General features: G+C 37.3%; 1 protein-coding gene across 4 annotated transcripts in view; it reads left to right on the top strand.

The window, feature by feature from the left end:
• Nucleotides 1-23926, top strand: part of kdm2aa (lysine (K)-specific demethylase 2Aa) — a 29217-nt gene extending 5291 nt beyond the window's left edge. For 3 of the 4 annotated variants that reach the window (XM_056456718.1, XM_056456719.1, XM_056456720.1), the window contains exons 2-22: nucleotides 4197-4335; nucleotides 4433-4511; nucleotides 4613-4659; nucleotides 4746-4924; nucleotides 5008-5114; nucleotides 5361-5454; nucleotides 6159-6312; nucleotides 6539-6654; nucleotides 8696-8822; nucleotides 8913-9139; nucleotides 9347-9424; nucleotides 11164-11415; nucleotides 11496-11612; nucleotides 14427-14513; nucleotides 14775-14933; nucleotides 15307-15333; nucleotides 16550-17697; nucleotides 19271-19434; nucleotides 20487-20633; nucleotides 20706-20921; nucleotides 22802-23925. In XM_056456718.1, the coding sequence (XP_056312693.1) occupies nucleotides 4197-4335; nucleotides 4433-4511; nucleotides 4613-4659; nucleotides 4746-4924; nucleotides 5008-5114; nucleotides 5361-5454; nucleotides 6159-6312; nucleotides 6539-6654; nucleotides 8696-8822; nucleotides 8913-9139; nucleotides 9347-9424; nucleotides 11164-11415; nucleotides 11496-11612; nucleotides 14427-14513; nucleotides 14775-14933; nucleotides 15307-15333; nucleotides 16550-17697; nucleotides 19271-19434; nucleotides 20487-20633; nucleotides 20706-20921; nucleotides 22802-22983 (3846 nt within the window). In that variant the 3' untranslated portion in view covers nucleotides 22984-23925. Of the gene's footprint in view, nucleotides 1-4196; nucleotides 4336-4432; nucleotides 4512-4612; nucleotides 4660-4745; nucleotides 4925-5007; nucleotides 5115-5360; nucleotides 5455-6158; nucleotides 6313-6538; nucleotides 6655-8695; nucleotides 8823-8912; nucleotides 9140-9346; nucleotides 9425-11163; nucleotides 11416-11495; nucleotides 11613-14426; nucleotides 14514-14774; nucleotides 14934-15306; nucleotides 15334-16549; nucleotides 17698-19270; nucleotides 19435-20486; nucleotides 20634-20705; nucleotides 20922-22801 lie in introns of all 4 variants that reach the window. The other variant, XM_056456717.1, reaches the window with a different exon arrangement.
• Nucleotides 23927-25819: the final 1893 nt, after the last annotated feature.

The raw sequence follows: 25819 nt of genomic DNA, 5'->3' as shown, positions 1-25819 counted from the left end.
AAAACTGCAGCTGTTTTGACCAAGGATGGACTCAAGTATTGAAGTACTTGAAAATTTTAGTATTAGTAGATCATGATTGCGTCTAAAAATGTCTGTTCTTAATGTTTTGGTTGTTTACAAGTGCGTTTTGGGTGGTGCCTTGCAGTCTGATTGGTTAGGGTGGGTACATGGTGACTTTGAGTTTGTGACAGCAGTTTAATATTGATTTAATGCTAGCTCTTCCATTAAAAAGCAACTAGACGGAGCATGATTGATGTGCATGAACCGAATACGGGGGATCTTTTTAGATCAACAGTTCATGTAATTGACTACTGTGTTAAGTTTTTATTTGTAGCTTTATTTTGATTGGTTTATGGAAAGGAGCATGGTCCCATCAAATGGTGGATGTTAAAGTTTGTGGCAAATAACCCAAATACTGCACAGTCATGCTCATTTCATTGATTTTTTTTTTTTTTATATTGCTTTTTTTTTTCCTCTTGTCTTTTGAGAGGGTGTGACGACAGGGATTTAGGAAGCGTGTGATTGGCTAGTGGCTCCACATCACCATAGAGACATTGAGGGCAGAGGCAAGGGCGAGCAGAGGAGGGTCTTTTTGTTTGGTTCAATGTGTGCCTGTTATTGTTACTCGCCTCCTTTTGATGAACAGACTTGCGTCATTCAAATTGTGAACAAGCGTCATTTCAGATACTTATTTTTTTTCTTAGCGATATATCTTCTTGTATCTAGAATTTGTACACGACCATTTGAAAGTAAAATCAAAATAAGATTTTACATTGCTATAAACTAAAGCTTTCGTTTTCAAATAAATGCAGTACTTTTTTGAACCGTAGTAATTTATGATGTTCAAATGTAGTCAAATAGGCAGTGCAGCTGTTTTTAGTTGTAATACTAATGGTTAAAATGTTTGAGCACTGAATCTAAAGCACTAAAATGATTTCTGTCATTATGAGTTTATAATGAGAACTGCATTACTGATGCTGAAAACCCAGCTTTTTCATCACCATAAAAAATGACAAAAAAAATCTTTACTTGTAACTTAATAATTACTGTTTCCTGTAATTTTGATCAAATGAATGCATTCTTGGTAGTAAGAGTTTACTTAAAATATTTTTTCAAGCATCTCTGAGAAATACAGTCCTGCTTTTAAGTTTTGTGCATAAATGAACTCCCATATGTACACATTTTCTATATTAAAGGGCACCTATTTACCCCTTTTTCAAGATTTAAGAGGAGTCTTTTGTGTCTTCAGAATGTGTCTGTGTAAAGTTTCAGCTCAAAACACCCATCAGATTATTTATTAAACCTTTCACAATATTGGAATTTTCTGCTCTGAACACAATGTAGCTGTTTTTGTGGCTTGTGCCTTTAATGCTAGTTCTCCCTGCCCACCGTTCCCACATGCCTGACAGTGTGCCTCAATCTCCGCCTTGGCTGCATCAGATAAACAGCACAGTGACAGACATGAAGGAAGCAGATGTCACGTAACGTTTGGGGAAAACACTACAGTAAGAACTTTCCCAATAATTATTTGATGTGAAGCCTTTCTGCGACGATGAGTGACACACAATGTCATTACAAAGTTCACGCACATACAGACGGACATGCATACACAGTGCACGCATTTAATTTTGCACTGTTTTTGCACTGCAAATGTGACAGGATACACGTTCATATCCACTGCGGTATGGATAGCCGTTATGTTAATGTACAAAAATAAACCTGACTTAACATTCACACACCAGGATTGAAGCGGCATCTTTTATAATTGTACTGACATGCGACTGTGGTGATGAAGACGGTAAAATCTCTAAGTTTTAAAAATGCTTTAAACTGATTCTTGATCACATTTGATGATGATTGATGATCACAGAGCGCTGAACAGATCTTTTATTCCCAGTTGCTTTGTGCACATCCTGTCTTGTTGATATGATTTTATGCATTACTATGGAGACATGTTAATACGCGACTGTCAGTCAATTCGCTGGGCAGGGCAACCGCACTCTTACGTTGCGGTGGGCTTCAAAATGGGAGGGATTTGGATCCTGTTTTAACATCAGGAAATGAAAAAAATAGACTTATTGTATTTATATCACCCCAATTTGACTGTGGACACACTATACCTACACACAGTTCTGCACAAACAGCTTACAAAAGTAGATTTTCATCATAGGTGCCCTTTAAACAAAAAACATAACGGGCCTGTTTCAGTAAGGAGGTTAAATCAACTCTGAGTTTAAACTTGAACTCTGAGTTGAATTATCGAGAGATTAAAAATTCAGAGTTTTCGGTTTCAGAATAGCTGATCTGAGTTGGGTCAATCAACTGTGAGTAGAGCAACTCAGAGTTAAGCATGCACACCGCGATTATAAAAAGGCCTCATCAATGGAGCGCATATATTACGAGTGACTGAGATCACAATTTCTTTCTCCAGCTGAACTTGATGTGCTCATGTGAAGTTATAGCAAATATGACCATATATTTTAAAAAGCAACACCACTGCATCAGTGAAACAGAGACAGTTAGCATGGGAAAACAGCTGCTCAAGTTAATGCGTAATTATACATTTAAAGTATTTAAATATTTAAGTATAATTAAATAAGTAATGTAATGTGTGACGTTTATAACATTTTTACACACGTTCCCAATTTTATACATGTTGATCAGTTTTAATAGATATAAAGTGCACTTGTGTGTCTGCCTTTTTTGTTGATCAAGTGATAGAGGTTGATATGACATTTAGAATGTAAGCAGCACTAAACAATAGTTTTTAGAAAGAATAATAATCCCATATAATCTAGTTAGATGTCCCTGTCAAAGGACAGTGAATTTAAGATAATTATTCATTAAAAAAGGACAAGCCATTCCCATACGTGACTTTGTTCTTTGTGTGACTGAAATGTAGGCAATAGCTATGTTTCAATCCAAAAATATTAATTAAATTTACGTGCAAAACTGGAATAATAACGCAGATGTGCGGATAAAGCAGCGTTTCTGTCCAACAAGTCAAAGAGAACAAAATCGTCTCTTCCTGATTAAACGGGCGCCAAATATCAACAGTAAAAACAGAATTTACTGTGGTAGAAGAAGCTATGCTAATCTTTTCTTTATTTAATAAATGTTCTTGTGCCTCCGAAGACCATGCTGACACAAAATAAATGCATGGGGGCGTTTGAAGCCATGACACGCGGAGAAAAGACACTCTGGAGGTCATTAATAATATAATAACATTAACAGTGAAACTGCTAAGGCGTTTTAGAATGAATGACCAAAACAACATTTAAGATGTGTTACAGTGTGCTCAGCCTGCTGGTTTGTCCATTCACACATATTTTCATCATATGATCTCTTATTACAAACCTTTTTTTTAATGCACATACTGTAATTTGTTCAGTAAAAGTGTTTACATCGTAGTTTATGTGCATCTCTTCTATTGAATAAAAGTTTATCCTACTCAGTTATGCGCCTGTTTTTTTTTTAATGCCTATTTTCAAAAGTTATGTGCATCATGATGTTTCCATCAATGGTTTTTATGCGCATCTCCAAAATGAGCATTAAAATAAATGGGTGGAAACGTAAGGCTAAGGTGAGAAATACCGCTTCGTCTTTAAAAAAGGGGAGGAGACCGACAGAAACTCTGAGTTAAAAGAATAAAACTGCTCCTGACCAGGTTAGGTTCACAGAGCAAGTTACCACAGTAACTGACTCCGAGTTAAAGTTAGCTCACTTTCAGAAACAGGCTTGACTTACCCTGCTTTCTCGAGTTGGACAAACCTGCCATTTGAAATGGAAAACCCAGAGTTTCTCTCGTTTCAGGTTTAAGAGTTTTTACTTAACCTCCTTTCTGAAAAGGGCCCCCCGTGTCCATTGGTTGTTTATTGTCTAAATTATATTAACAACCACAACAACAATTTTTCTCCAAGGCTTCTCAACATTGAATCATTTATGATGTTTTATTAATAGCTGTTGTGTGTGGGCTAATGCTTGTGATGGCTGTAAGTTATGTAGTGTATGTGTGAGATTGTGGGCAAACGTGTCTTTTACCCTAGTGTAGGTGTGCGCTCAAATAGCCTGTCAAGTTGAGCTGTGGTGATTATACAACATTTGTTCGACATTCAGGAGTGAGTGTATGCGGAGGAATACTGTTGCTCTGGCTTTTCATTGTTTAATTCTCTCTCCCTCTCTCTCTTGTCTTACAGCGGTCTGGCACGCGGAGGCGTTACCAAGACGATGGCATTTCCGACGACGAGATCGATGGAAAGAGGACTTTCGATCTGGAAGAGAAGCTACACAGCAGCAGCTTCAACTCAGACCGAGTCAAACGCATGGAGGGCAAAGGTGAGAGACTTTTTATGAAACTCTTCAGACGTGTAGCTCCTTATGGAGAGCCTAATTTAACATTGCCTGTATTTTATTTTACTTTACTTTTTTAAAGACTTCTCGTATGAGTACGTCCAGAGACATGGTCTCCGGGATCCTATCATCTTTGAGAAGCCCGAAGGTCTTGGCATCAAGTAAGAGATTGTGCTTTTTTATTCGTCCTCTATTCTCATTACTCTAAAACTTCATGTAGAAGATCTGAATCTAATCTATGTTTATAATCTCGCCGTTTCAGAATGCCAGATCCAGACTTCACTGTAAATGATGTGAAGTTGTTTGTAGGTGAGTGTTTTTGTCATTGACATGCTGGTGAATTTTCACGTTGATGGACATCGGTTAACCTGCTTGTTGCTCATCTCTGTTAATAGGAAGTCGACGGATAATTGATGTGATGGATGTGGCTACTCAGAAAGGGACAGAGATGTCGATGGCCCAGTGGAGGCGCTACTACGAGACCCCTCCCTCTCAGAGAGAAAAGCTTTATAATGTGATCAGCCTTGAGTTTAGCCACACTAAACTAGAGACCCTTGTCAAAAGACCCTCCACGGTAGGCACCTCAACACATGTAAAAAAAAAGTGTTATTATTTTGGTCAGTCTGTGATGGTGGGATTTTTCTTATATTGGCATAGGTGGACATGATCGACTGGGTGGACAACATGTGGCCTCGACACTTAAAAGAAAGACAAAGAGATTCTACAAACTCTATCATGGAGATGCAATACCCCAAAGTGCAAAAGTGAGCAGTTACTTCATATTATGTAAAGTTGTTGAAATAAAGAGGATATAATGAGGCTACATTATTCATTCCAGTTTGTATGACTCATTACAAAGGCTTCCCTGTTCATTTTTGTTTTCTTTTATTATTATTATTATTATTATTATTATTATTATTATTATTATTATTATTATTATTATTATTATTATTATTATTATAAATAAAATATGTTGTGTATTCATTCCCACTTGTCTGTCATGTGTCCAGGTACTGCCTGATGAGTGTACAGGGCTGTTACACAGATTTCCACATAGACTTCGGAGGCACGTCTGTGTGGTACCACATACATAAAGGCTGCAAGGTGAGAATTGACATAGTATTGTTTTTAAATATTTTTATGATGCAAAACAAAATCCTTAAGGGGGACCAATTATTAAAAAAAACACTTTTATAAGGGGTTTATACAGTTGTGTGACAACAGTCTGTGAATATAACCAGCTTCTATTGCTAAAATGTATTAACTTTGTTTTTTATAATCTTCACACTTCGTCTGCAGAAACACATTCTCCCTTTGTACATGTCATCAGAGTGTGAAAGCCTGCCCATTAGTGACAATCCCTCCCCCATTAGCACAAGACTATAGTCTTGTTTTTGAATCAACCACTATGCTGACACATAAGCATTTGTGACTCCACCCTCTTGTAAAAAGGGGCATAGTAGGTCCTCTTTAAAATGTAGTATATTTCAATTTTTTGCTGTAATTGCATTCACTTTGAGTATATATTTTTTGGAATCAAATCAGTTGCAAGGTGGCAAATATTTAGCAGCCTATACACTAGGCTTCCCAGTTTACAAGATGCATCAGAAATCATTTTGATGCTGATTTATTCCTAATAAAGTTGCAAATTATTATTTGTGTATTACATGTTGTTGCTTAATATTTATATAATTTATATGAAATTTTTTATAGCATTTAATTTGATATATTTTTGCTATTACATATAAATCTTTGCTATCAGAATATTTTTGGCCTGATTAAGATTGATTTGTTTGTGTCTGCTACAGGTCTTTTGGTTAATCCCTCCCACGATTCAAAACCTGGAGCTTTATGAGAACTGGGTGTTGTCAGGGAAACAAGGCGACATCTTTCTTGGTGACAGGGCCACTGATTGCCAGAGGATTGAGCTCAAGCAGGGCTACACGTTCATCATTCCATCAGGTAAGCCTGAAAGACGCAATCAGAAACTCTATAATGCTGTTTTAATATGAATGGTTAGAATTTTACACCTTTCGTAGTTTTAGTATTGAATGAATGATTGGTTTTAAAAGTGTGCATCTGTGTTTGTTTGTTTTTTTTTTTTGTTTTTTTTTTTACACGTAATTAGGGATACTTTTGAGTTTAGTACATGGTTATTGCCTACAAAACTTAAAAGTTGTTGTTTTAGGTTGGATCCATGCTGTGTACACACCAGTGGACACGCTTGTTTTTGGTGGGAATTTTCTACATAGTTTTAACGTCTCCATGCAATTGAACATCTCCGGCATTGAAGACAGAACACGGGTGAGGACTATGTTTCACTAACATTTTCAGTTTTTGGATAGCATGTATGACTCTCACACTGGAGGGTGTTTTTTTTTTAGTTGCTATAACCACTGGTAGATGTACCCATTAGCTCCACAAGAACTTTGAACTATTTTAGTTCTACAAACACCTTTTACAAGGACTAATTTAGCTCATAACTCAAGGTCTAGAGCAAACAACAAAATAGGAACTACCAGTGATGTAAGTGAATGTTAATTGACTGAACGCATGACTTCCAGGTCGAATAACATGGTTGATATCGATAACGAAAAATGAAAAGGATCTCTTGATTTACCCACCGTGATGTGGTTTTAATCCTTTTAAAGACTGCTTGTTGCTGGGACTTATCAACATCCATAGTAGGAAAAAAATACTATGGAAGTCAATGGGTCAAACTGCAATCAGAACTTTTCAAAAGAACTACTTCTGTAAAAAACTCAAAGAGTCCCTTATATGCATTATAAAAGGTCATATTTTGGTTTTTGGGGGTCTCTAACAACAGGCTGATATGCATCCAGGGTCAAAAAACACTTTCATTGTCTTATAATATGCATTTATTTTTACCTAATTATCCCAACGACTCCCATATGATTTGTTCAGCGATTCATTTGTTCCTAAACCCCTCCTTAGCGCAATGCTAATCTGCGCTGATCGATCCGATGACCCAGTCTGTTGTGATTGGTCGACTGCGTTCAGCATGAGATGGAGAGAAATGCCCACCATGGCTTATCAACAATGTTGAAGTAGTCAGAGTGTATGTGTGAGCCCAATGCAGGAGTATATTAAAGCAATGCAGTTAAACACCAGCATAATGCTCTATGCTTAACCAGAAGTAAAAACAGCGACAGGCATTCTGTGTTAAACCACACAGTGGCAAAAGCTGAACTATTTTGATACTTGACCGTGGCATGTGTGTAGGAACAGCTGACGGTGGCCATAGCGATTACAAACGGCAGTAGATTGTGAGCTCACAAATACATTTAAATCCGTAAACAAAGCAGCACGCATCGCCTTTTCAACCTGGTTTTAGGCGTGTTATGAGAATACAAAGAGTTAACCAGAGACAGTACAAGCGGTTACAAGTAACAAAACACAATTAAATACATAATTTGCAAGGTAGAGAAAACAAGCAGGCAACCATTTTAATCGCACTTACTTATACTTGTGAAATGGAGGAAGAAACTGATCCATGAACTGCGTACTGTAAAGTTCCTGTCAAGCTCTGACAAAGTCCCATACATCAATAGTCTTTTCTGATCCTTCCTTTAACAAATGGCTGACGAATTCCCCGTTTTAAGCGTGTATATTGCTGAAGCACTCGTCAGAAAAGTGACGGGAACACAGCACAAGGCTGGGGCTATAATGCTGAATTTTTTTTGTAAAAATAAACTTCAACCACTGACTCTTCACAGCCTCATATTTGGGTAGAGAAAATAAACTTTCCCTTCACACTTCAGAGCACAGCATCTTTGCAACATTATTCAACCGGGATCTGCTACAGTGTTTGTCTTCCACTTTCTTTCTACAGTGTTTGTTGGTGGGCCTGGGAGTTTCAATTTTCCTGGATCTGCGCATGCAACAAATGGGCGGGGCTTGAGTTCCATATCGATGTCACGCTGACACGGCTAAAGATTCGTTACTGCATCTATTCATTCGAACCACTATGAGTCGACTCTTTTATAGATGAGTCAGTAGTTTTAAACGCGGCGCACTTTCAGATTTAAGCCTCAGCTAGATATTTCACTTCACTTAGAGCTGTGTTACACACTGCATGGAAACTCATTTTCAAAAACGCATAATAGGGGGTCTTTAAATAGGTTTTGAGCAGGTGAAGGATGAGTAAATCATGACAATTCTTTGGCGAAGTCACCTTTTAATAGTTAATGAGGGGACTGCTCAGGTTGCTAGTTTCTATAAGTTTCCTGTGCAGAACCTTGCAAGAGCAGTTTTGGTTGGAAAAATATGTTTCATGAAAATAATAAGAGCCTCATAAATCATAAGGAGTTCTGGTTGTCCTTAGGTGCCTGTGAAGTTCCGGTATCCATTCTTCTTTGAGATGTGCTGGTACGTGTTGGAGCGTTATCTCTACAGCTTAACCAACAACTCCCACCTCATCCCGGAGTTCCAGAAACACTCCCTGGGCATCGGTCAGTGCATCGACTACACTTCTTACATCCACTTTAGATTTGCTTTTAATGAGCACAGATTTATTGAGCTGTCCTGACTTTTCTGCACAGGCTTGAAGCAGGAAAACTCTGAGGTTCTGAATGGGCATGCAAAAGAGGAAAGAGATGAGATGGATGCCCCCTCTCCCCCTAGTGCACCAGGGGTGAAGACTCACTTGACTGCTTTCGAGCAGGAAGGGCTGTGGAGGCTGGTGAAGAAGCTGGAGTCGCTGCCCTCACATAAGAAGTGTGTGCCTTCAGGAATACACAATGCTGCTGCCCTGCTGCTGGACATACGGGTCAGAACTTGTACATATTGTCATTTACACGTCTGGTTTCAGAACAATTATTCTTTTGTACTCGTTGGTGGTGGTTCCAAAACTGTAGGTTTGTGTTAGAATTGTGATGAGATGCACAATGTGGAATTATTTCATGTTAGGTTTTGTTTATGAAAGACCTGATTGACTTGTTGAAATATGATGAAACTCTGTTTGTTTTCCATTCAGGCATTGTTGAAAGAACATGCAAATGACATCCCTAAGCTCTCTTACACTGGAAGACCCATTGTCAGATGGCCCAAGAGGGTAAGATGATAGAATTAGTTTCTTTTTTAATTAGCACCTTTTAACTGACTTTCCAGAAAAAAAAAACCAGTTTTATGATTTTTGACCACTTTTATGCTATACAGTGGTCTAAAATCAGCATATGGAACATCATTGTGCCTTTTTTTTTCTTTTAATATATTTGTTCTGACTATGACTGAACAAAAAAGTGGAATAAAAGATATCAGATTTGGGTGAGAACAAATATTACATTGCACCGGTTGCATTTTTTATGAAATGGATATATACGCACGGCCAGATTGACTTTGGCAGCACATACTTCTAGTTTGTCATCAAGTTGAACTACATCTGTACTGGGACTCAAATATTAGTACTGTAATTATACATTAAATTACATTTACTCTTTTCTTAGTGCACTAAAAAATTGTGTGCAAACTTCATTAAGTTTCTTATTTTGTGTTATTTATATTTTTAAATTTGTAAGAATAAAATCGTTACAGTCACTAATTTGTAGTCATGTTAAACAAGTCAAAATAGTGGGAATGAGGCCTCTGGAAAAAGATTTTTACAGCACATTTTTCAAAAGATGGGGAAAAAACATAGATTTACACTTTCTCTCAGATTATAGGATAGATTTTTCTAGCTAGATTTCACAGTAAACAACAGAGAATTAGACACAATCTAGGGTTGTGAATCTACACTGGTCTCACGGTTCGGTTACAATTATCATGCCATCGATTCGGGTGAATTCAATTGCTCGATGCATCACGTTGAATTGACGATACTTTCAAAAAACAATTTGATATTTTACATTGCAACACAATAATTCTTGTATTAAAATGTATTATTTATTTGTTTATTTATATATATATATATATATATATATATATATATATATATATATATATATATATATATATATATATATATATATATATATATATATATATATATATATATTTATATATATATATATATATTTATATATCCACAAGTAATGTTATTGTTGTAACAGGCGAGAGAAGAGATAAAACGTTACTTCACGAACACGCCAGGTCAAAGGGGCCTAATAGAGTGAGAGAGAGAGAGAGAGAGAGAGCTGGGTTCTGATGTACTTCCCTGTCAGTGAAAGACTGTCCAACAAGCATACAAGCAGTGAACTGATACCGAATTTTTCGCGTCTGCATTGTGGTGCATCGGTGAAACAATTAATTTGACACCCCTAATAAAATCTTTGACATTTTGAAACACTGTTGCAGTTTTGTCATGTAAAACATGTTTACCAAATTTTTCTCATTTACGATTAATTCTTTTCAGGATTTAAAAGTCATGTGAAGTATTATTATTATTATTATTAATATTTTTGTTATTATTATTATTGTTTTATTTATTACATTTTTTCCTGTATTTTTAAATTGCAACCAATATATATATATATATATATATATATATATATATATATATATATATATATATATATATATATATATATATATATATATATATATATATATATATATATATATATATATATATATATATATATATATATATAATAAAAAAATCAAATATTGAAAAAAATGTACAATATTATGCAGTCCTAGTTCTGACAGAGTCATTATTTAAGATTAATGCGGCAGTGCAGAATGTTATTTGATTTAATTTGATTTATTTTCTTATTTATTTTCTTTCTGCTTCATCTGATTGTATCTAAACCCACCACACTGGTTATGTTTCTCTCTCTTTGTTGCTCTCCCCAGCCCCCCTGGTACCAGCCCCCTCCTCCCCCTCCACCTGTCATGCGTCCCAAGCTGGCGACCACACCCATTGTTCCACGGCCTGTCAAACCAGCCTCCAACATGTCGGTCCTGCGCCGGCGCCGCGTGCGCTGCAAACGATGCGAGGCCTGTCTGCGCACAGAATGTGGCGACTGCAACTTCTGCCGAGACATGAAGAAATTTGGCGGCCCTGGCAAACTCAAACAGACCTGCGTCCTGCGGCAATGTCTTGCTGTAAGCGTTTTCCCATTCAGCATCTTTGTTCCTTTGTTTTCATGTATTGATTAATATCTCTTTCCGCAATCTCTCAACAGCCTGGTCTGCCACTCTCTGCTGTGTGTGAGCTCTGTGGCGAAGGGAATCAGGAGACCAGTGAAGAGCTGATGGAGTGTTCCAACTGTGCTCAGATTGCACATCCCAGCTGTTTGAAGGTACAAAGGGTTCAGTCCAATACTATTATTTTCAATGATGAATTGGAAAGCACTAAACATTTTAAAGATTAAAACTAATATTAAATTTCAAATTTAATGAAAAAAAAAAAATTTGACGTGTCTATTTTGTGTCTGACACATTAAATATTGCATTTTAAAATACTGATTTATTAACTATACTGATTTACGAACATATTAACAACTGGACAGAACATCTTCACGCACCTGCAGTTTTTCCAACAGCATAGGAAAAAAGAATGAACTAAATAAAAAGAATATTATAATTTTATAATTGTTACGACCTTATAGTTTTGCTCTAGGGTTTAAGAGGCAACATTTAAAGGTGGTTAAAATTTGTAGTGAGTTGGTGGCAAAATTTCAATAACAACCACCAAAATACTGCCAAAAATATGTGAATTTATTTACAATAGTGAAAAAGTCAAACAGTAAAGAAAAAAGTATTATTTACAAGATCACACACAAAAAGAATAAACCAACGTATATTATGGTTGGGGAAACGAGAATTAACTGGCACCAAATAAACGAAAGCAATATAACAAAACGCCCAAATCTAATATAACCCTCTAAACTATCTAGTAGAAAATAAACAAACAGAACATCTTCAGCATTTTCACGCTATATCTAAACCTACTCTTCTAACCAAAAATATGGAGAAAACTTACAGCGGGTGGCGCTCACTTTTAAACTAGTGTGTTTAGACAGTGGAGTTATCTACGTGATGTGAGATGTATGTCACGTGACCTCTAAACTCCTAAACAAGGCTGACGCCAGAGATCAGGAGATTTTCACAAGCACACATACAAGACGGTAACGGCTATGAACACAACAAGAACAAGACCAAAATCAAAACTCTAAACTAACATCAATATCACATCACATAACAAGCCAAAACACACACAAAAGCAAGCAAACATAAGGCAAGCAACAGTATAGAACAGTATATTTCACTTAAATGATCAATTTAGAATACAAAACGAAAACACGGACTAAATCTTTTTTAAGAACCAGCATAGGCTGTTTTTCCCATGTTTTTTTTCTATAGTCAAATCAAAATAGCAGGTTACCTCAAATTGATCGCTCCACAGAAAATATGCATTTAATAATTGCTCCGCTGTTATTCTTAATAACAAACCTCTGTCAACATTTTTTAATAAAAGTCATTATTTTAAAGATGTTTTTGTCTTGAGCGTCTGGTTTTACCTCAGAACATCTATGCATTCATTTCCTCTCTCGCTCATGGTTCATGTGCTCATGCTGCATGTGATGAAAGACAATGACCAGGCTCACATGTTGACTTTTTGCAAAGTATAGGCTGCTATAGCATATAACAATTTTGTTATTTACATATGATATTGCATTTATTTGTATACGTGTTTTATAGGCTATAAAATAAAAAGACTTCAGTTTGGTGCAGAGTTATCATTATTCAAACATCACGAAAATCTTTGGATTTGTTTGATTCGTAAATTATGTAGACTTTTTAAAAAAATAATATTTTATAGGAACTATTAATAACTGTAATTTTCCAAATGGAAAAAAAGTTTGGTTTGTTGGTTGTACACTAAATCATCACAACTATAGCCTATTTGTTGTGTTTATGAGCGGTCTGATAGTTTTCAAAGCAGCGCGCATTTCAGAAAGTTTTGTTTTGTATTTTCTTTCTCCAATTGTGCAAATAAACAGAAGTGTTTATGACATGGATCCAGGACAAACAGCATCACCGCTGGTTTGGCATCAACTCGTCTGTGTCAAACTGACCAGCAATATCCTTCTTTCGTTCTGCTTCTTTGGCAAAATTTGTCTGTAGGCACGTGTGGTTGCACATGTTACCATCCTGCAAGTTAAATATGTGTTGCACATTTATGCAGCCAATTGAAAATATAAAGTATATATCATTTTTTTATTTATTTTAATTTTTTTAAAATAGTTTGGTTAACAGTACCAAATCGGTTATTTTGAGCATCCATAATTCAGATGTTCATATCATTGACCTCCCGCCATGCAGATTGGTTCTAAATGGTTCTCTTTCCAAATTGTCCCATACTATTATGTTCGTCTCACTGTAATTAACCGATGAAAAATGTCAATAGATTCTCATCATTTTGTCATTCAAAGCAGACTATTTATCTTCACTTTTTTTATTGTAATTGTTTTACTACTGAATAGGCTTGAATGTTAGACGTTATACACCAGGGATGGGCAAACTTGATCCTGGAGGGCCGGTATCCCTGCATAGTTTTGCACCAACCCTAATCAAACACACCTGCTTGTAGCTTTCTAGTGATCTTGAAGACACTAATTAGGGTGTTCAGGTGTGTTTGATTAGTGTTGGAGCAAAACTCTGCAGGGACACCGGCCCTCCAGGATCTAGTTTGCCCATGCCTGTTATACACTGTACACTTCCAAACTTGGTGTTTTATGCTGAATGTTAAACTTGCACTAATCAAACCTGCATTTAATTAATCAGAACAGAAATAAATAAATAAATAAATGCAGGTTTGATTAGTGTAAGCTTATTATTCAGTATAATATACCAAGTTCTTACTATCTTTGTAAAACAATATTAATGCGTCTTTGTTAAAAGCATTTTACTGAACCTAAAATTGTATTTATATGAAGATATAATAATTTCATAACATATTACTGTTGCTGATTTCATTTATTGTTCACTATTCTTGGGATGGTTTGTTCAGGTTTTCTGTGATTGATTTGAGCACTCAATTAGATTTACTGGAGATGTTATGTTCTTCAGCAGTTTGACTGTTATAAAACTCCTCTCTTCTGTCTGTGTAGACGTCTGGTGAGGGAGTGGTGAACAAAGACCTGCCGAGCTGCTGGGAGTGTCCCAAGTGTGTTTTGGGAAAAGACACAGATTCTGAGGTAAAACATTTTTACAAGTTTTAAACGTTCGCCCCCACACACTGATTAACATATTTATTGAGGATTTCCCCTCATGTTTAAACACACATTCAGGCCTTTGAGATGAAGGAAGCTTTACCTCTTTGTTCTAATGCTACTAGCTTTTGCAGGCTTGCGTACACTCATTCACACCCTGTAGAAAGGCGCATGCTGAGAGCTTACTGTGTTGTACACACCGGGTTCTGTGTGTGTACCAGTAACGCTTGTTTCCCTGTGTGCCAGTCGTCAGGCAGCGGTGATGACATCACGGCACAGGATGGGTCAGGGGGGCGAGGGGGCGAGGGCGGGGCGTGGCATGGGGTCGGGCGGCCCCCCTCTTCTCTCTCTCACGGCTCGCTCCAGAAACGGGCAGCAGCCCCTGAGCAGCGGCTCAGGAAGAGGGTGAGAGGATCCGCCTTCCTCCCCGCCACTGCAGCCGCATGCACAGCCGCTCCCATACGCCTGTCTCTCTCTGCTCGCTCTACCTCCTGCAGTAAACCCCACCTCTCTGTTGTGTTCCACTTTTTATTTTATTTTTTTTACTTTATTTTTTTGTTTTGTCTGCTCCTCCCCCTCTCTATTTGGCCCACCCTGCCCTGTTCATCATCATCATCATCATCGTGCCCCATCACTGCTCTGACTGAGGGTTTTCCAATCAGCTTTGTGTTTTTGCGGCTTGTATGATTCCCTTCACTGATCCTGATGTGTTCATCACTGTGTTCATCTTTTTCTGTTCAAGTTCAGATTAACCAGGGTGTGTTGTTCTGTTTTGCAGATTAAATTGGATGGTGGTAAATCTCATGTAAGTAGTACATTTTGTTGGCTTATAAATGCTTGAATGAGTATCTGAATTTCTAGTGAAAGCACTAAATATGTTTTTATAAAATAATCTTTTTATTATAAGTTATTTTTGTCATTTCCACAATGTAAATGTATTTTTTTTTTATGATCAAGAATAACATTTTAATCCAAAATTATTCGTGAATGTCATCCCACACTTATTGTGTTTATTAAGATCCATCACATGTTCGGGATATTGGATACAGTCTAGCTGCAAAAATATTTAAATATTGGTGCATCTGAAGCTCTGAAAAATCTGATTTGTAAATTCTGGGTTCAGCAAATCATGGAAATTGGATAATAAATGGCTTTTGACTAGGGTTGCTGCTTTAAGCCTGGTTTATACTTCTGCGTTGAGTGATCGGCCTGACCCACGATGCCTGACATGCGCATAGCTGTGCATTTATACTTTTGCGCACTGTGTTTCTCTGCAATAACTCTTCCATAGGTGTTTAAGCCCCTCTGTGTCGAGTTTCTTCGCTGGTGTTTTGTATTTTTCTAAACGCTTCCTTAATGTACAAGTGGCTCAAACTCGCTCAATTTGAGGCAGAAACTGTCGGTTATGCAACAACTTAAACCATAAGGTAAACCCAAAACAACAGTTTCCATCTAGAGCTCCTTCATGGGACTCCACACTTGTAAAAACATGCTGCATCAGGCTCGCGCGGCTCCCACCCCCGCCCACACTCGTCAACGCTACCAAGCCGACCAATCACAGAGCTTGCACTACACGTCGTTGCAACATGTAGTTAAATTTTTAGAGAGGTGCATGTCAGCGTCGCTGTGGGCTATGCGGCCATGCGTAGGCTGCGCTGTAGCATATGAGTGTGCCTGACGCAGAAGTATAAATCAGCCTTTAATCAGTGTTTGGCTGTGCAGTTTAATACACAGAATTTCTACAAAGCATGTTGTATGCTCTAAACACGCATACTTTTTTGGTCACATCCATAACGTATGATTTTTTTTCCTCATTTAAAGAACAAAACAGGTTTACAGATTGATATTTTATGATCCCTTAACTCTGGTTAGTAGTTTTGGAAAATATAAACAGATGTCTCAATATAATGTTAACATATACTTTCTCTGGGAATTTATGTTGAGTTATTACTGCAAATGTCACATCCATAATGCTGGAATTGCTCATTTACTTATTTTCTTTCTAATTTTCTTCCTTTCAGAAACGCAAGTCTTCATCTCTTGATCCCCGCGTGGCTAAAATCTACCGGAGACATGGGATGGAGCACGACGATGATTCGGGCAGCGATGATGACGGAGACAGCGGCAGGATGTCTTCAGTGCGCAGCAGCGGCGTCTCCTCGTCTCGCAGAGGTTATGGAGCCAGCAGACGAGGCGTTTGGAGAGGCTCCTCACAGAGGGGCCCTCGAGGGGGCGGAAGCCTGTCCTCTAGTTCCCTCAAAATGAGGAGAGGACTCGGAGCAAGAGGAGAGAGAGGAGGTCGAGTGAGGTTACGAGGAGGATCGCAGATGAGGAGACGGCGGTATGAAACTGACGATGACGACGATGATGATGACGACGACGACGATGATGATGACGATGATGAGGATGATGATGATGAGGATGACAGCGAAGAAGACAGGCATATGAGCCGGTCAGAGAAAGAGCATCGTTCCAGGAGGCGAAGACGGAGAGGTGACGATTACGATGATGATGAGGACGAGGATGACGACGATGAGGAGGACAGCGAGGAACAGGACTTTGAGGGAGAGGACGATGAAATGGAGGACTTGGATGATGGAGGAGATGAAGATGATGAGGATGGAGAAAACCAATCCGACTCGGATCCTGAACCACCAGTTTTGCTCGTCTCAGACTTAAATGATGACCTGCTGAACGATTCCTACCTGACCGTGACCCTCCATCGGCCGCCGAAGGCCAAACGTGACCCTGGCTCCATTGTGCCTAAACTAGAAGCAGCGATGTCCCCCCGCACAGGTGGTGGTTCCAGCTTCATTCAGCGAAAAACACTTCCTAAAGCGCGGCTCAAGACCAGCACCTCCACCCCTGCTGGAAACGGCCTGACTCAAGCTAAAAGCGGCCGTCCCACGAGGCGAAGCTCCAACCAAGATGGCAGAGAGAGAGACACAGCGTCACCCTCCTCCATGTCGTCTCGCTCCTCTGTTTCTCCACCTCCTCCTCCTCCATCCATCACCTCCTCATCCTCTCCTTCCCTTCTCTCACATCCTTCGTTCCGAGATGTAGGAAATGAGCTCGGCTGTGAAAAGGACATTTGGGTGTCGGTGTTTCGTTACCTGGATCGGACAGATTTGGCTGTGTGCATGAGAGTCTGCAAGGCTTGGTTTAAATGGTAAGTGCAGCACACAGTTGAGGATTAAATGGACCCTAGATTGAACAAGCTGGGATGTTTCTTTTTAGTACCTGGTGTTTTTTTATTATTTTTAGATAGACATTTTGACTAAACTAAAGGCCTGTTCACACTTGGGCTCCACAATTAATCACACTAAGCTCTATTATGTTTTTTTTTTTGTTGTAAATGCATCTCAAAATTCTGTGATTGAGCAGCACAACACGGTTTTTCACTGAAAATGCAGAACTTTTTTTGTTTTGGGCATTAATTCATTAATGCTGATCCACTAAGCTAATCTCTGTGAGTTTGCTTGTCTTATCCACCTTTTCTGTGAGTATGTTTACATGCACAAAATATAACAAAATTCTGATTATTTCTGAAAAAGTTTTATGTTTACATTCATATCAGAAATTAGCACTTATCTTTTAAAGCTGCCTTTCCACTGTTCACCACATTCACACACGACTGTCTGTATACAGCCCTTTGTGGCAGTCGCAATGAATTTTCAGTTTTGTCGTGCACCACGAGAGAAATGATTCTTGCGGTGTCCGAAATAAAGGAGTACAAAAACAAGAGCCTTTATTCTCTGTCCGTTCACCATGGTTGAATGAATGAATACTAGAAACTCATAGACTACTAAAAATTGAAGGGAATGTGGAGACTACGTAAAAAAAATAGTAAACATTTTTTTATGAATAGAAAAGTTTTTTTTATTTAATATAATCTTTTTTTCTGATTCAAAAAATAACGAAAAACGAATATTTCTTATCTCGCGCGCATGGACCTGCTTGGACAACACTGGAATACGTCACATCCGGTCGGCTGGTCGCATACGGTCTAGTCGCAGGAGTTCAAATATTTTAACGTATCTGCAGCTCATATCAGATCCGAATTTTCTGCATACGGTGATGATTGGAACTCCCGGACTACTCTCCATTGAAAATGATTGACTTCCAGTCTGTCGCTTGTTGTTTGTCGTATGCAGTGAAAAGGCGGCTTAAGGTTTGCCAAATTTCTCACCGGCAGTGTCACAGCCACACACACACAGTTGAAGTCATAATTATTTGCCCCCTATATATGTGTGTGTGTGTGTATAATATATATATATAATTATTATTATTTATTTTTATTTATTTAAAAAATTTTTTTCAATGCAGAATTGATTTCTCAAGCAATTTTTTGACATCTAGTATTCCAGGCTAATGCAAATGTTCTGTAATTTATATAAATAGTACAGTATAATACAGTAGTATTTCTATTTTAGTGTCATATTTTTTGTTCTTAATTTGTGCTAGTTTGAATTTATTATTTTTAATATTGATAGAAGTAAATTGATTACTGGAAAAAGGCCAAGTGATAATCACTCTGTTGTTTACAATGTCACTTTGAGGATCTTTTAACAAAGGACACCTTTGCGTTCATTTCTGCAAAAGGTTGATAATTTTTTGTTTTAATTTTGGACTTTTACAGGCAGTGAAATTTAGTAAATGTGATATTTTTAAATTTTTATTTATTTATTTATTTTTAAATAGTGATCTTATTTATTAACACTACTGTTTTTCTCCTGCTGAAGGTGTTGTGATAAACGTTTATGGACACGGATAGATCTGAGTCGCTGTCGGGCACTCAGTCCTCAGGCTGTAACAGCTATCATTAAACTACAACCTGTGACCCTTGACCTTTCCTGGACACCTGTGTCAAAAAAACAGCTGGCCTGGCTCATTCATCACCTCACAAGTACAGTTCATCCACTTATCAGCCTTTCACAGCCTTAATCAATTCAGAAAACTGCTTAAAGTTTGTGTGAAATCTATTTGCAATGTTTGTTTTCTTAGAGCACATTAATATTCTTCAGGTCAACATTTAGAAGTTAATCCACTGAAAAAATTGTTTTATTTTGGTCATTTTCAATCTAATTTTCCATTTTCATCCATGTTTTGGAGTGTCTGTCCTTTTCTGATGTCAGTTTGACAACAATATTCTTATTTCAGTCTATTTTATTGGTCTTGAATGGCAATACAAATTAAATATTGAGAGGTAAACAGTAATATATTTTCCATTGTTAATCCCATCCTCTCATTCATTAACAAAACAAAAATTATTAAATGCATAAATACCAAATTAAGTATATTAAATAAGTACATGACATCAGAGAATAACTGGATACAAATGGGGAAAATAATTCATAAAAATTCATAAAAATTCTAATAAATTGGTAAATGTTACAGGTTGCCAGCACCAGGTGTAATAGGCAGTCATTTTGATGTATAGTCCTTATAAAAGAAATCTAGTGAGCCGCAGAGTAAGCTTATCAGCTTTTCAAGTCTGATACTGTAAAAATGTCCTGTATCCACTTATGTGCAGTGTTGGGGGAAGTTACTTTTGAAAGTAATGCCTTACAATACTTTTTTTGGAAAGCAATATGTTACGTTATTTTTGAGTTACTTTTGCATTACTTTACCTTACATGCCTGAGGTTTGATCTCTTTCAGAATTTGCTGGTGTTTTTTTTTCACCTTTTTTATAGAGAAGCTCATCCTACTAATACTCCAAAGAGGGCTAGCAAAGGATCAGGGTCGACAACAATATTCTTAACCACGCCCCTCTTACCATTAGTTTGCTATGAGGGAATTGTGCAAAAAGAAAGCCCCAGTTTCAGATGGAAGTACATCAATATACTGAAAAAGCTCAGAAACTTTTGATTCACACTGGCCTGCTAATGTAAAAAAATGTTATACGTTTAAACCTAAATCATTCTTTCTCTCTCTGTCTCTCTCTGTTTTCCTACAGGTTTAAAAGATCTAATAATGTCTGGTTGTTCTTCATTATGTGTATCCGCATTAAGCTCACAGAGCTGTCCGAGTTTGCGATCTCTTGACCTGTGTTGGGCTGTGGGCGTCAAAGACTCGCTGATAAAAGATCTTATCGTGCAGCAAGGTGAGGCACTCATAACTCTTATTAACTAAACTACATGTGCAATCTGAGCTGAACTCTTTTGCTCTCCCGCAGGCAGTGAAAGTCGCAGTCGTCTCAGAAGTTTGGTTAGTCTGCGCTTGTCTGGTTTGGAATTGAGTGACTCTGTCATTAAGACGATGGTCCGCCACATGCCTTCACTGCGGCAGTTAGATCTGTCCTACTGTCAGGGCCTCACAGACCAGTCCATCAACCTGCTCACCGCTACTGGATGCAACACTCGCAACACACTCAGACAGCTCAATCTTTCAGGTACTCTCCATATTCTCAAAATACCATAATATTTAATGCCGCAATTTGTGTATTTAGCGATTCTGAGGCGTTGTGATTGGTCCTGCAAAAACAAGTCATGTTACAGATGACTTACAATGACTATGCCCTAAGCCATCTAATGTAGGAACTATATAATATTATTTTGTCAATTAGCATTGATGACCAGTATTCAATAATTGTTTCTATATTAAGGGTATTAGTTGTGTATTTAAAAAGCACTTTATATTTTTGTAATTTTCAGTATGACCGGTGCACCTAGTGTGTTTACACTCCTCAATTCAGTTTCAGATTAATATAAAGACCAGTAAATTTTATATACACTCACCGGCCACTTTATTAGGTACACCTTATTGGTTCTGTTGGACTCCCTTTTGCCTTCAGAACTGCTTTAATCCTTCATGGCATAGATTCAGCCAAGTACTGAAAATATTCCTCAGAGATTTTGGTCCATATTGACATGATAGCATCACATAGTTGCTGCAGATTTTGATGGCTGCACATCCATGATGCGACTCTCCTGTTCCACCACATCCCAAAGGTGCTCTATTGGATTGAGATCTGGTGACTGGAGGCCATTTGAGTACAGTGAACTCATTGTCATGTTCAAGACACCAGTCCGAGTCGATTCATGCTTCATAACATGGCTTCAAGATTCGATGTGTTGTGTGTTCAGAGATGCTCTTCTGCATTCCTCTGTTGTAACGAGTGGTTATTTGAGTTATTGCTGCCTTTCCATCAGCTCAAACTGGTCTGGTCATTCTTTTTTGACCTCTGGCATCAACAAGGCATTTGCGCCAACACAGAACTGTCGCTCACTGGATATTTTCCATTTTTCAGACTATTCTCTGTAAACCCTAGAGATGGTTCTATGTGAAAATCCCAGTAGATCAGCAGTTTCTGAAATACTTAGACCAACTTGTCTGGCACCAACAACCATGCCATGTTCAGAGTCACTTAAATCACCTTTTTTCCCTATTCTGATGCTGTTGCTGCCATGTGATTGGTTGATTTTTAGAAATTTGCGTTAACAAGCAATTGGACAGGTGTACCTAATAAAGTGGCCGGTTAGTGTATTAGGATATAATGTAGATTGTACTAAGGGTGCAAATTATCTTTGGCTGCTTTTCTAATTGAAAGTTGAAATTAAATTTTATTTATTTATTTATTTTTTAGATATTATTGATATTTTGGTTTAATAGTATCTGATATTTTATTGTGAACGTTTATAGCTTTTCTCTTTGACCAAACTGCACAGGAAACAAAAAACAAAGTCAGTCACTTAAATATATTTTTATATTTTAAGTGAACTTATAAATTGAAAATGTAAGAAACCTCTGAATGCCAAGAAACTAATAAGAATTGTGAGGCGGAAAATCATGTTTTGTCTGTATGTTGTTGTTTTTTTTTTTTAATAAACCCAGAATTACAAACTCAAAATGATAAAAAAAAAACACTAAAATTGCAAGATGATAAACAAGTAAATAAAAGAATTGAGACATTTTAACTCTAAAATTGTCATATTGTGTGAAAATTGTAAGGGGAGAAAGACAGAAGTAGGATTTGTGTATAGGGATAGAATTTACAGTTTGTACCATACCTTTGGTATAGTATCCGACTGGAACCTGCTGCATAGTAGTTACTATGCTGGTTCTCTACTGTGTTATTCAGACACACACACACACACACACACACACACACACACACACACACACACCCCAGACACATTCAGACAAACATCCCCTCCCGGAATGTTGGCAAGTATGGTTTGCACAGTGTAAAAAGCATTGTCTATGAGAAGCCCCCATAAAGATATCTTTGTGTGTGTGTTTATTATTGAATTGTTTTGATTTTCTGTCCAGGTTGTAATAAGCTGTCAGATGGCTGTCTCTCATATATGAAGCGATTATCCGCTCTGGTTCTGTTGGATTTGCGGGGCTGCAAGAACGTGACCCGACACGGCTGTGAAAACTTCATTTCGGACCTGTCCTACTGCACTGTATTCTGCCTGTCCGAGGAAAAACTCATTCAGAGAGTATCCTAATTTGCCCACAATCACACACACACACACACACAAACACATTTACATATATATACAAATATATATATATAAATATATACACACACAGCTCAGCTTAGCGAGCTCACGAGTGCTCCATCCCACTCAAACACAGGCACGTCTAGCCTGACTGAGAGGATGAGGCTGAGGAACACAGACGGACGGATGGCCGCCCTTCTAGACATAGCTGGAAAACAGGCTTATTTCCTGTGGTGGTGTGTCTTTAAGTCAAGGGGAGGATTTGATTTCCAGCACCCAGTCGAATCTGATTCAGAAACATCCAGCGTGTGGCTTTTTCTTCTCTGGACGTTCAGCCAAATCCAAAGTGAATTCTTCAGGAGAATCTGAACTGCGTCATCTAAGAAGGTTGGTTCTGTTCCAGAAGCAGCCACTCATGTGTTTGCCGTGGCATCAATGCTAGGTAAGCTGTAAAAAGGAAGAAAATGGCAGATCCTGATAGTTGTCATCCTCCACACTTGATGAGGGAATGTAGTGGCAGCAATTATAGTCACCCAGATGGTTCACTCATACTCTTAGAGACTCTTTTGTCTGAACACGGTTTTGGTGGTTTAATGGTTTCGAAAGTTCTGCTGCCTGACGCAGAACACAAGTTTATACTCAGTCACACCAAAACTGAGTTCACTCTTTCTTAGTTTTCTGTCATCTGATGGTTTGTTCTTCTGCTTGCTGTCATCTCTAACGGCCGTTCACCTGCGTTCTCCTGTTCTGTCTAAACTCGCGGTTTAGGCCAAGTTGTTCCATTTACCCTGGGAAAGCTATAATTTAAGTGCGACTTGTAGCAACATGATAGCAATTATTTTCTGAGGACTTTTTAAAAATGGAAAAGTTGCTGTTCGGTTAGGTTTTTTTTTTTTTTTCATTAAAAAGCAGAAAAATAAAAAGTGGAAAGCAAACGAGGTGTTTTCGTTATTGAACAAACGAGGCGTTATCGTTATGTGTTTCGTTGTTTTCGTTATTATTACGGGTCTTTCGTTAATGAATGCTTGATGACCATGTCTGTTAATGGGTTAATCAAATTGTACTTTTTTTTTTTTTTTTTAAAGTCCCCTTGAAATCAAAACTAACCATATGATTTGGTTAGCTCACATCGCTTGTTTTGTGGTGAACAATTCACCTGTGTGTGTCATTAAGAGAAAAAAAAAATAGTTAATCTTTAATTGAAATCTGAAAATGCACTTCCTTTAGTTAGTTTCAAATTATTTAAAATATGAAAGGGGCGTGGCTACTATAATTAACCATGCCCCTCCAACTGTCAGTTTTAAAACAAACAGAAACTCTCCTCAAATCCTTTTCCCGATCTTTCTGAATGAAATACTCACATGATCTATCCAGCTGCATACCCACAGCAAAGAGCTTAGAATCATTAGTGATTCTATGCTCTTTGACTGAAGACCCACACACATTTCAGCACACAATCCAGGACACACAACCTAGGCAGGGGCGTACCATATATGGTTAATAGATCACTCTTCTAATTTTTTTTTTTGTTTTGTTTAAGGATGACTAACTTCGTAGGAGCATTATTGCAACCTACTGTATTTCAGTAATATGGCGATTGACACCATCCATGACTGTGAACGGTTTAGGGTCCCATTTCAATCATTATTTCATTATTATATCATATATATGTAACAATCATTAACATCTGTTTTGGTGCTCAAATTGTGTAAATAAAAATAGTTAAACTAATGACTATTATTTAAGAAAATGAATAGCATTCAATCGCTAGAGTAATATATTAGGATAATGTTAATTATTTATTAAATGTAAAAAGATTTGTATTTCATATATGTATTATAGCTAGGGCCAGATGGAATCTGCGGATGTTTTTTGCTATTTCTGCAGAGAATTTTGCTAAAAATCTGCAGATTTCTGCTGAATTATTTTGGAAGTATCATAACTAAAACCTTAATATATGGAATAAAAAGTAATATATTTAACTTTTATTTAATGTTTAAAATGCAAATCCAATTAGATTTACTTTATTTGGTAAACAAAGCAAGGCTCTCATACACTATCTCTACTAAAAGACAGAAAATATTACTGTACAAACTGCATTGTACATACATCAGATGAACATTTTCATATTAGTCAATAATATTACTGGAATTTAAAAACTGAATAAATATAGATTTACACACATTCACTCAAGTAAATAAACAGAATTAATGATGGGCTAAGAAATCTGTGGAATTCTGTGGAAAATCTTCAGAAATTTGCGCATGCAGATTCCTTGTGGGCCTAATTAAAGCCTATACATATTAACTTGCAATTATTTCCTTCGTAATAATGAATCCATTATACAAATTAAACCTGTCCAATTTAGATCATTTATATATCTCTGAAAAATGTTTCAACGATCACGTTTCAAATAAATATCTGCTATTCTGTCAGATAAATAATGACTGATCATCTATAATGACTGATAGAAAACTGTTTAGTCTATTATATTCGGTGTTGGAAATAGTAATGAAAAATCATACTCAAGTAAAAGAACCATTACTTACCTAACAATGTAGTGCAAGTAGAGTAAAAGTATCTGTTGTGAATATTACTCAAATGATTACTTTTTACTCCTATTCGTATAGACCTTTCAAAAGTACTCAAGAGTAGTGAGTATTATGCTGTGAAAAGCTGATGCATTTACATGTAATTTGTGGATGTGTGTAAATGTAACATCCTGTAGTGCATTTAGTTATTGCCCAGCAGGCACACGTCATAAGATGTTAATATTGCGTTAGATTTCAATGTCTTGCCAGTGTGTAAGGACATTATTTTGATGTCCAGTAAGTGACATGCA

The sequence above is a fragment of the Danio aesculapii genome, chromosome 1 (assembly GCF_903798145.1).
Source record: "Danio aesculapii chromosome 1, fDanAes4.1, whole genome shotgun sequence".
NCBI classification, from domain to species: Eukaryota; Metazoa; Chordata; class Actinopteri; order Cypriniformes; family Danionidae; genus Danio; species Danio aesculapii.
The sequence above is the reverse complement of the archived record's forward strand: the minus strand, read 5'-3'. Positions and strand labels throughout refer to the sequence as shown.